The sequence below is a fragment of the Phoca vitulina genome, unplaced genomic scaffold (assembly GCF_004348235.1).
Source record: "Phoca vitulina isolate PV1807 unplaced genomic scaffold, GSC_HSeal_1.0 scaffold10, whole genome shotgun sequence".
NCBI classification, from domain to species: domain Eukaryota; kingdom Metazoa; phylum Chordata; class Mammalia; order Carnivora; family Phocidae; genus Phoca; species Phoca vitulina.
The window spans coordinates 3,691,901-3,703,445 of record NW_022589713.1 but is presented as its reverse complement, the minus strand read 5'-3'; the positions used below and the strand labels follow the sequence as shown (position 1 = coordinate 3,703,445).

The window sequence follows — 11,545 nt, the reverse complement described above, 5'->3', positions numbered from 1 at the left end:
CACCAAACAAGGCAGCTAAATTCTATCCTTTTGCAAATGAATTTCAACAACTTTACATCATGTCAATCTCTTTAAAAACAAGCCAAGACCTAAGGATAGAACTTTGTGGGTTCTGAACCCCCAAGAAGCCAAAAGTCTCTCAGGTTCAGAAAGGGAATGAAATTGGGTCCCTCTCCCTTTCACCATTACACTCCTGCCCCAACGAGCATCCCAGGGTTTGTCCAAGGAGAGGAAGATCCTCAGCATTGGGGCAAAGTTCAGAGTTGGGGACTGAGGGTAATCAGGGTCTGATTGCTTTCCTCCCCACTCTTCCCCCATATGACAAGCCTTCAAGTGGTCTGATTTGCCAAACACAGCATCTTGGCTGCCCCCATCCCCAGGGCAGGATTTGGGAAGAATTATTTTTAAACCAGCAATATCATCACAAAATGCAAAGAAACTCATTACATTTGATTTCTTTTCAACTCACCTTACAAATATGGTCTTTAAAGCCTAATGAAAACACTCAGAGACATAAATTGCTGCTTAAAACTATCCCCTGTAGAAACTCTCTCTTCTTCTGCGAAGAGATGAAAAGGAAAATAGTTCTGAGTGCTCTGGGTCCCTTACTCAGCAGTCATCATATGAACTTCAGTTGGAAAAAATATTCACCAAGTGCTTAAAAATCTGCTTTAATTATATTTCCATGAATTCCAAGAAGAACATCATTGCAGTTAATATTACAAAAAAGCAAAGAGGGACATCTGAACATGCAATAAAAAAATGGATTCACAGTGAAAATAATGTATGTTGGTACTAAAATATAGTTACTCGGCTCCATGAAGGGAAAGGGTTTCTTCTAATTACCTATTTACTTGGATTTTATTATGAGAAAATATTTTTTTTTCTTCTTTTTGCTTGACAGCTTTGGGGGTATTTCCAATCTGTGCTACTCTTACTGTTAGTGTGTGACAGAAGTCCCTCATTCGGAAAGCCATGATTTGCAGTCTATAATTTAATCAGAAAATTCAAAAGTACAACAAATAGCTTGGCGACTGTGTTCTTGTTACATACAAAGCCATTAGCAAAAATATGTAACAAAATTTATGTAAAACAAACAATTTTGTCTTTATATACAGAAGTTTGCTTTATCCTCATACCCTCACAGCCTACTCAAAAATGAGAGGGTGTGTGTTGGCGGGGGGGGGGGGGGGGGGGGGGGGCAGCTACCAATCTCCTTTGAACTCATTCTGCACGGGGTAGAGAAATCTTAAAAGGTAGGGTAACTATTTTAATCTTCTTTTAACTGAGTTATAAAAATGCATCTGGGCTTCTCAAGGAAGACGGAAAACTAGGAATGATGATAATGGCTTTAAAATAAAGAATTTATACCTTTGTCCTTTGCAAAGTTTCTTAATGACCTCAACAATTAGTAAAACTGAGTACATTTGTGACTGTGATCTAAGGACTGAGAGTAGAGAGTGTGGTGGAGAAACAGACGGGACATCGTAACCCAAGCTGCGGAGAAGTTTCACAACCAAGGCATGCACATATTTCATACTGAGAGCGTTTACACTTCAGGGGAGAAAGATCATACGCACCAGGGAAATGTCACCCCGATCTATATATACAAACGCAGAAACAGGAAGAACACATGGAGTCAAAGGGAGACCAAAAATACAAGTTTAAAAATACATTTTAAAATCATTTCAAAGCCAAGACCATGTTTACTGAAAACTCTGACAATTCTACAGAATACCTTGTAAACATTGAAAATGCAGCTTTATGTAATTCACAGTCTCAAAAGAAAATAAATTTCTGGCTTATCCTCACTGTTGGGCTCGGTCTGCAAAATGGAATTATCGGAACAAAACGGGTCGCCGTAGCCGGGGCGCAAGGCGGCGCACGCCCCCTCCGGGATGCCGCGGCCTTCCACGCCGCCCCCCTTGCTGCTCCGCAGGTAGCCGGCGATGTACGAGCCCGTGGAGTGCCGGGTGCCCGCAGGCAGGGGCGCCGACGGTTTGTTTCGCAGAACCACTCCGCCCACGTGGCTGGGGTTGACGCCCTTCTGCTTGTTGGCTTCCTGCTTTTCCTTGGCACGGCTGGCAATGTTGCGCACTCGGCTCTGGCTTCTGGATGACAACTTTCTGACCAGTGCCCTGGGGAATTGACTGGCATCCTGCTTTGAACAGAGCACCTGACAGCCCTCTTCCTGGTCAAAAGACACAAGCTTCCGCAGCTGCTCGGTCAGGGCGTCTATGGGCTCTAAGGACTTTGTCTTCCCAGTCACGCCCTTCTTGTCCCTAATGCCAGTTGTAACAAAACTCTTACTAATACACTGGTACTTGCTTTCAAAGTTGCAGGCGATGTCTTCTGATGTTAAGTCCCCCAGACTTTTGGATTTGCAAGGGCTGGGCAGCTTCAGAGCAGGCAGAGGTGGATGCGTGGGCTGCTTGGGCGCAGGGGCATGCATGCCTTCATCACTAGACAGGGGCACACAGGTCTGGTTCATTTTTGCCTCTGAATTTGAGCAGTTGTTGTGCATAAAACCAGCGCCCTGGTAGGCTAGACAAGAAATACTTTGATTTTTGACATCTTGAATATTGTTGAATATTTCAGAGACAGAAGGGTGGAGAGTCTCTTTACAGTAGCCATTTCTCAAACCTCTTTGAAAATGTTCCGCCACATCCTGACCATACTGTGGTTTTAAAGGAGAAGCAGGGTGACTTGCATCCTCTCTTCTATATTCATAGGTTGTTAGGGACAGATTTTCTGAGTCTCCATCCACTTCCACGAGACTGCTCTCGGCAGAATTTAAACAGACAGTGGTTTCAGCCATTACATCCTCCAGTGCCAAGTCGGTGGAAGTGATAGGGCTGTGGTTCTTCAGCATTTCCCATTCTTTGCCATTGGTGGGACTTTTTGGTAACCAGCAGTGAGAAGTATTAGAGGACCCAGGCAGGTTGTTTTCCACAACCCCTGTCTTGGCCTTACCAGGAAGGCTGTCATCTGGTTTGGCTCTAGGGACAGGAGTGCAGGTAGTTTCACAGACTGCATGTGTTGAGTGTTTGGAGGTCTCAGGACTTGAGAATGCAATCAGGGCAGGAGATGAGCACAGGAAGGATGACTTGGGTTTTCCCGTGGAAAAGTCATGCTTGAAGGGAATCTTTCGGTCCAAGGTGGGCAAGGGGGGATGACTTGACGTGACACTGGTGCTATGGAGCTGAGAAACAACTGTGAGGTTGGCCTGATCACGGGGCTCCTCAAACTGGCCAATCAGTGCTGAGATGGAACTGCCCGGCTCATTCTCATTGGTTAACGTGACATTGTCAATAAGATGGGAAATGTCACTCTCCTGCAGAATGGCAGTAGAATGTGAGGCAGGTATGTCAGAACAGAGCGTAGAGACATCTGACAAAGAAAAGGATGTTGCAGCTCGGCCCTTAACCCAATTCCCTTCCAAGTTCTTAATCTCCAGATTGCTCTGAGAAAAAATGCTTCCTGACAGTGTGCTTTTTTCTTCCACAAAGCCCCCAGCATTCCCATTTGCCTTGGTTTTCACACCGCATGGACCCTGCGTTAGGGTAACTGTAGGATCAGGAGCCAAATGCTGCCTTGGGGAGAGGGATTTGCCGGGACACTCCTGTTCCTGGCCATCACTTGATACATTTGATTTGGTTCTCCCACCCTTAAGACCTGGCACTCCCAACTGTTCTCCTGGGATTGGTGTGTTGGCAACAGAAATGGTAGAGTTCCCTTGGCCAATCTCTTTGTGGAGGAGGGCGCTAGAGGAAGAGGATAACTTTTTGTTGAAATTTGGAAAATGCTGGTCTTTTATACTTGCCTTCCCTTTTCTTCTTCCATCCTTATCTTCTGCTGAATGAAACAAACAACATTTTAGGTAACATGTATCACTTTTTGTAGGCCCTACAAACACTCATGTTTGTCTTCAGACAGACAAATGGAGAATGTAAGTCTGTTACATCGTGACAGGATATAGTTATGGATTGCAGAGGTTTGCAACAAAGTGTCTGTGTGATGAATAAATGGTAAAATATATTTATAGGAATTTCACTGAAGCTTCCCTTTGAGTATCTATTACATCAGCTAAGGATGTAATATTCATTGTCAAAAAAAAAATGTCAATGAGTTACCATACTTTTACAGTGAGGATTACCTTAAGTTGTTTCCTATTCAGATTTGTACTACACAGAAGCATGGCAATAAAAATAGAACAAGACAGTTCTGTTAAACAAAGTATTGTGGTACCTGTAAGCAAGATACTACAAGCTTTCAAAGTTACACATGGATTAGTAAAAATCGCAAACCATATTATTAAAAAAAAAAAAAACACTTTGGCAAAAGAACTAATTTAATCAGTTTCTAAAGCAGATTGGAAGGTGCAACAAATGTATTAAAATACCAGTATCTATTGACTTTGAGATGTAAAAATAAAGATGCGGTCACCAATTCTATGCCGTTGTTAATATCTAATTCTAATTTTTTTTCTTAATCATATTTTTGTTTTTAATACACGAATTTCATATTGCATTCTCCCCTAAAAAAGGCAGTAAGTTACCAGGCACAGCATGGAAATCTATAAAAACACACAATTCACAGGAATTTGGGGTACCCCATTATGCTTAGGATAATGCTAAGACAATACAAATGTTCAATTATTTTTGCTCTAATTATTTTAATTGTTTTTTTTAAATGTTTTCAGTCAGGATATATAAGAAAGAAGAATTTATTTAACTTATTAAATATCTTCCTAACTAAAGAAAAATTCATCATAAAAAGTTTGATAAATCCAAAAATTATAAAGAAAAATATTAAATATCTTATGATGTTACCACTCAGAGATAGCTACTTTAAGCTCTTTTAGAGGGACAGAATTATATATGGAATTTTGTATTCTGTATTTTCTCCACTTATTTTTTTTCCTATGCTATAACTTGAATCATTGCATGGCTTTGTTTATTATATATTTACCACAAGTCTCATATAATATAAATGAGAATGACAAACTTATAAAGTTGTTAAAGGGAGGAAATATGCATCAACTCAATAGTGCTTTCTGGATTAACCAGTATTTCTTTCTATTGAGTAGAGCTTTATTTTCTCCCAAAATGGGATTTTGAAATAAACTTAAAAGCACATATTTCATCTCTTCTCTGACACTGCTCTTAGCAAGTGTTCAAACTTTTAAACTTCCTTTTTCTCTTCAAATAAGCCATTCAAAAATTCATTTGTTTCCCTAGAATATCTTATAATAAAAATCAATATAAGCAAAATGGAGTTTGTGAGAAAATAGAACATTGAAATTTAGACTGTATGATAAAAGGAGAATTTTCCTAAAGTAAGCAGGTATCACATTATATTTGTCTGAGATGATCCTGATTTAATTAAAACACTTGTTGTGAAGACATCAAATGGACAGAGTTTTGGTACTTCCATTACCAAAGGCAGGGGAAAGAGTCACTAACACAACTCAGGAGCTCTCTGGTACCTTGCAAAGCAGGCATTATTCTTTATCAAGTTCTTGGTATGAGTGAAGCATTATGCTCAGATTAGGGGAAAAGACAAGTAAGGCTTGATCTGTATGCTGAGGAGACTGCAACTGGACAGGCGCCGAGGACATGCTTCCTTCCCTGCCAACATCCAGGGATCGGGGAAATGGGGCCATAGGAAAACATCGCCTGAGCTACCTCTTGAGGAAGCAAAGATTTCTCAAGTGAAGAAGATGGCTTGCTTTTAACATCTGACTTGACTTCTTTCTCCATAAACATTTCTAATCATGGAAATGTGTTATATGTCGGGGAAAGAAATACAACTCTATTCAATTAAAAAAAAAAAAAAAAAAACCAATATAATTCTATTTAACCTCAGAACAATCAGTAAATATTGCACCCACTTGGAAAACCAAGATCTCTGCTCCTGTTTTGCCTGTTTCACCTCCCTCGAAGGCACCTCACAGACCCCCGGGCTCCACACCTTCACACCTGATTGTTCCCCTTATCCCTCACTATCAATTTCAAATGTCGATGTTATTTTAAGGCTTTAGGTGACTAGGAAATAGTTCTTCCCCCTCTCCTTGAAGTTTAAAATCTGGTCTAAAGCTAACATGAAAATTATTTATTTTTTAGTATATTTTTACTTTGACTATAAAATGTCAACCAGGTCATAATGGTAATCGGGGACCAAAATATGGCTTCGAAGGAGTTATTCTTAGGGAAACTTAAAGCATCTTACCCAGGGAGTGTTCTTTTCCTTCAGTGTCTTTTGCTGTTGCAGATATAGGCAGTGACAAAGCCCCCAGAAGACTTTTGTCAACAGGCAAAGAGACAGGGCGCTCTTGCAAACTCCGTGTGGTCCTCCTCAGGACACCATCTTGATCTCTTGAAGCCTCAGACACAGAATCCTTTATCTCTACCATTTCCTGGAAGCCCATTTTGCTCTTTTTTCTGCCTTTGGCCGGAGCACTGGCTGTGCGTCTCAGAATCCGATCTCCAATTGATCGTTTCCGAACATAATGGGAATTGTTTTCTGATGAACCGTGCCTGGGATTCTTATTGAACAATCCCTTCAGACCTTGGAGCTGTCTGTTCTGAAGACACAAAAGGAGGAAGCGCGGAGTTAAGCAAATCCCATTGTGTCAACGACTTGCCTTTTAAATGACAGCTCCATGAGAAATGGACGCAAAACAAAATTGTACAGCCATTGAACGATATTCAAACCAAGAAAACGGCAGCTCACAGCATGTCTGCACAACATCATGCACGCCTTATTGACCTTATTTTGTGAGGAGGCAGCCTTCCCTTTTTGCAACCAAGCTACCCAGAAGCTTCCTACCCGGAGATGACAAGGTGATAGGAAAAGTTTCCACACTTAACAGACTGCTATGAACTTCAGCCACCTTAAAGCAACAGATGCACGTTTCAAAGTGGGAAGCAAGAAATGGAGTGATATGAGAGAGCATGCCGCCATAACCATTTAAAAAGAAATATGTCAGCAAGAACAAGGCACCATGCTGAGAAACTACCTTTGTAGCTCCTAGAAAGTGCAATATAGTATAACTGGGGTTGAGTATTAAAGGGCTCCACTGCAAGGGAAGAAAACAAAACACAACAGAACACAATTTGGGCTCATTCAAGAAAGTGGCACAAGTAACAACAAAAGACAAGAATGCATATGCTTCTATAAACCCTTTCTTCCACCTTTGGTGATTTCTAGTCACAGGTTCATTCGTTACTCAACTCATCACTGCCACATTGTGGTTTATGCATCCCAACCCAAATACACCTTGAAAGTAATATATAATGTGACTTAGACGTAGACATCTATTTAGGAGAACGGAAATCCTATGGAACACTTTCATTTTCGTATTTTAATTCCTTTCTGGCTCAAGTTTTAAATAAATTCTGAATGTTATTGTTTCCTTCAAGCAGGATAAATGCTAGAGATACTACTTAGTTAACCTGGGATCCCAGAAGTTCAAGAATCATTTTCAGTCATTGACATTTGTGTGCATTTATGCCAGAGAAAGCATCACAACAAGCAGCACAGGCAGAAACCGAGGACTAAACACTCAAAGTCATAGAATAAAACTTCATTACTCTTAGAAATTAGAATCCTTAGTGCCCCTCCCATACCGACTGCTCTAAGGAGAAACATTATACCCCCTAATTCAGCATGCACTGGTCCACTCCCTAGAAATTGGCTTGTAGTGACAATAATATTAATATTAGCCAACATTTTTGAGCATTTCCTATATGCCAGGCAGGCGGCTTTCTAAGGATAATGTAGTTTTTTATGAGATGGGTAATATTTTTACCCTACCTTTACAGATGAGGAAGCTAAGGCACAGAGAATGTCTATAACTCTACAGGAGAAACTCCAAGCAATGCAGACTTTTCTAGTATAGAGCACTGGACATTCCTAGGTGCTAGCCAAGACTCTTACAGTCCCTCCAAATCACACCTGGTCCCGGAAATTCATTCCAGGGGCCAAGTCCCCAATTACGTGGCATGACTAAAGGACAGCCTATTGATTTGTAAACCTCAAATGAGTTGTGTAATGAAGAGAGTCGCATCAGGAGAAAACTAGAATACATTTTTGTAGTCTATTTCTTAAAAGAAAATCCTTATAACGTCCTTAAAAGTCCTGTGGGTGGCTTTAGATGCATTTATGGAGTTCTAGGTTTTCAGCTAAATACAATGGCACCAAATGAATGAATCACTGGCTAGAATCACAGTCCGGTTAGTACTGGTAATCCGTCAGACATCTGAGACGCCCCATTTCCTGCTGCAGCCGGCTAGGTCTTCTTAAAATAAAATTCAATGTTTAAGTATATATTTACTCTTGTAGTGAAACAAAGGACCATCTGAGAGATTAGCGTTTTCCACACCCCAAAACAAGGGAAGGAGCACATATGGATCAGGACAGGACCTGACAGGCTTAGCACATGGGGCTCGCTGGGCTTCTCCCTAGTTTTCTGCTAAAGAACAACTTTGTCAAGATGTATGTGCCTTTTAAGCGATTAGTCAAAAAAATAACTGTGATAAGGACCATATTATTGTCGCATGTGGCTTTAAGCCCTACAATCTTTCTCACCTTTCCATAGATTTCATTGATTGTTATGTGGACAAATATAGATGCTTCTGTCAGTCCTTCCAAATAGACATGCCGGTAGCCTGAGAAAATCAGAGAAAATAGTTTCCTTTAACTTGGACTTACATTTGGCTTTCCCATGGGTGCAACTAAATGAAGTATTTGACTTTACTATAATTCTTTACATTTCACAAAACATGTTAACACGCATATAACACATATTTTATATATCATATATATCACATATCATATATTAAACCTTCCATAGAAAACTGAATGGTCAGCCTAGAGAGGAAAGGCCAGCCCCTACCTACCGGGCACTAAGCTGCTGAAGGTCACGGTTCTTTGTCCAACAAAGTCTCGTCCAATTGGATCATGATCCCACACCAGGAACCGAACCAAAGCTATGTCTGGCATGTGTACTGTAAATGTCAGGGTTTCTTCCCACACAGGGTTAAATCCTCAGAGAAATAGGAAGAGAAAAATCAGAAAAGCAAAGGGCTTGGCTAAAAATGAATTGGCAGCAACATCTGCAAAGCAGACTGAAAATTGTTTGCAATGGTTATTAAACTCGTGAAGATGACCAAGCCACTCCAGGATGCCTTACTGAAATAAAGTCTTGGAATTCGCCCCATTGCTAGAAAATAATTGGTAGGAAGATTGCCTGTAAATGATTACATCAATTCTAATAATCTTTGATGCCCAAATTGCATTGTAGGGGAAGTTCCTTTAGGCAATTTCAGAATGCTTCAATAAGCTCAAAAAATATCTTTAATAGTGATCTAAGAATAATGTTTTAGCAAAAAAAAAAAAAAAAGTAAGAAAGAGAGAAAGAGAGTTCCCACCTTGCCAGAAAAATAAAGAATCCTGCTTCTCACCCACAAAAGATTCTACTGCCATGAACATTTTATAAGGTGCTATGTAGGTTTCAATGCTGCTACTGTACATATAGCATCTTATTAATTCTTATAGCAATCCTCTAAGGATGGCAAGGCAAGGGTTTTGTGGTTTATTTTCTAATTAAGAAAAAAATACATTATGATTAGCTTTCAAAACTATATAATTTTTTAAAAAATTACACAAGTAGCAAATGCTTTTTTTAAAGTAAGAAATGCAAGTATTTATAAGTCATTTTGTAGTTGAGAAAATTGATAGGCAGAGAAAATAATGCACCTAAGATCACACAGCTAGTTACAGAGCCAAATTAGACGGTGCACTATTGTTTTCTAGTGCCTTCCCATGAAGCAAGACCTTAATACATGGAAGATATATTTTCATAGCTATTGAAAATAAATAGAAAGATATGTAATTCAACTCATATTCTGAAAGGTAAAAATACATTTATTTCTTGATAAAATTTTCCTGGATAAAATAATTATATAAACTGATAAAAATTCAAGTACTCTCTAAGTTTGTTTTTCTCTTCTAAAAATGAAAATAAATTTTATTAAATACATGTATTCAGGAGGCATCAGCTACTTAATCTTACTTTAAAATGCCTCAGCTAAGGAAATAATTATGGACTGAAATCACTGAAATGTCCCTTCTAAACAAGAGAAGAGACTGGGTTTTTGTTACCTTAGTAATGACTTCTCAATTACTTCTGAGACAAAAAACAAGCAAACAAACAACAAAAACAAAAACAAAACAATGCCCATTGGTGGGAAAATGCAATATAGGAAGTCTGCTTCCTTTAAGCATGTTATTTCCTAAAGTAATAGGTTTATGCTACTCTTGAATCCCCAAATTCCTTCCCTTAAGTTAGCACTTAGAAAAACTCCTCTTAATAGGGCGCCTGGGTGGCTCAGTTGGTTGAGTGTCTGACTCTTGATTTTGGCTCAGGTCATGATCTTGGGGTGGCGGAATTGAGCCCTGCATCCGGCTCGCACTCAGTGCGGAGTCGGCTTGAGATTGTCTCTCCCTCTCTTTCTGCCCCTCCCCCTGCTCATGCTCGCGCTCACTCTCTCACTAAATAATCTTAAAAAAAAAAAAAAGAATCTGAAACTAGTGATGTACAAAATGTTGGCTAATTGAATTTAAATTAAAAAAAAAAAAGAAAAACTCCTCTTAAGGTCTCACTATGAACCTCTAATTTCTTAAATGTTTTGAAGATTGTGGTTTAGATTTAGAGTATTAATGACTAGAGATTGAGAAAAATAGGTATGCCATAATGTTTGTCAAATGTATGAACAAACACCATGAGGCTTCGGTTAAGAAAGCTTTTTTTATATCATGGCCAGAATACAAGAATGCCGCCCAACCACCACATGGACATATTAAGAAGTAAACTTGCCCGAACATGCTACACTTGCCTTTATAGAGTTTTACACATTCCAGAAAAAAAATGAAAAATAATCAAGACATACAGGCATCATGAATGAGAGCTCTAAAGTAACTTACATCATGAAAATAACAATATAAAAATGTAATGGAGGCATTTTCCTAAGTTTTAACCCAGCCCTTTAAAATATCATTAATTCTCCTCATTAGAAAAAAAGTTTTGCTTCAAAAGCAAAGAATTTAAGAGGCTAGATTACAAATCCACCAAAACATACCATGCATCAATCCCACATTTACTCAGTTTTATGTGTTTAAAAGACTAACATAAATTCAGATGGCAGTTATGAATCTTAGGGATCTGTTTCTCTTCTACATCGACAAAATTTTCTTTTTCAGTGCAAATTTTATTTCTAGAGCCTCTTGATTAAAAGGAAACAGATTATCATCTTACCATTGTCATCTACTACACGGGTTTGATCTTTACAACAATCTACTGGCAATCCAATAATTTCAACTTCAACAAAAGGATCAATGATCTATGTAAATAAAGAGAGGGTATTATTACAACCAACACATTTCTATATGTGTGTTAATTAATTTGAGAATATTGGCCAAAATGTCCACATTTCAATAGTAACCCATTTTATTAGGTGCTTACTAAGAAAGAGAAACTGTA

At 39.1% G+C, this 11,545-nt stretch overlaps 1 protein-coding gene across 9 annotated transcripts in view; it reads right to left on the bottom strand.

Annotated features, from left to right (window-relative positions):
- Positions 1-1,211: 1,211 nt before the first annotated feature.
- The window catches only part of PLCH1 (phospholipase C eta 1), a 203,495-nt gene continuing 193,161 nt past the window's right edge, over positions 1,212-11,545 (bottom strand). For 7 of the 9 annotated variants that reach the window (XM_032408395.1, XM_032408398.1, XM_032408396.1 and 4 more), the window contains 6 exons: positions 11,321-11,405; positions 8,904-9,050; positions 8,593-8,672; positions 7,022-7,081; positions 6,232-6,586; positions 1,212-3,855 (listed from right to left, as the gene is read on the bottom strand). In XM_032408395.1, the coding sequence (XP_032264286.1) occupies positions 1,772-3,855; positions 6,232-6,586; positions 7,022-7,081; positions 8,593-8,672; positions 8,904-9,050; positions 11,321-11,405 (2,811 nt within the window). In that variant the 3' untranslated portion in view covers positions 1,212-1,771. Of the gene's footprint in view, positions 3,856-4,156; positions 4,185-6,231; positions 6,587-7,021; positions 7,082-8,592; positions 8,673-8,903; positions 9,051-11,320; positions 11,406-11,545 lie in introns of all 9 variants that reach the window. The other 2 variants (XM_032408401.1, XM_032408402.1) reach the window with 2 other exon arrangements.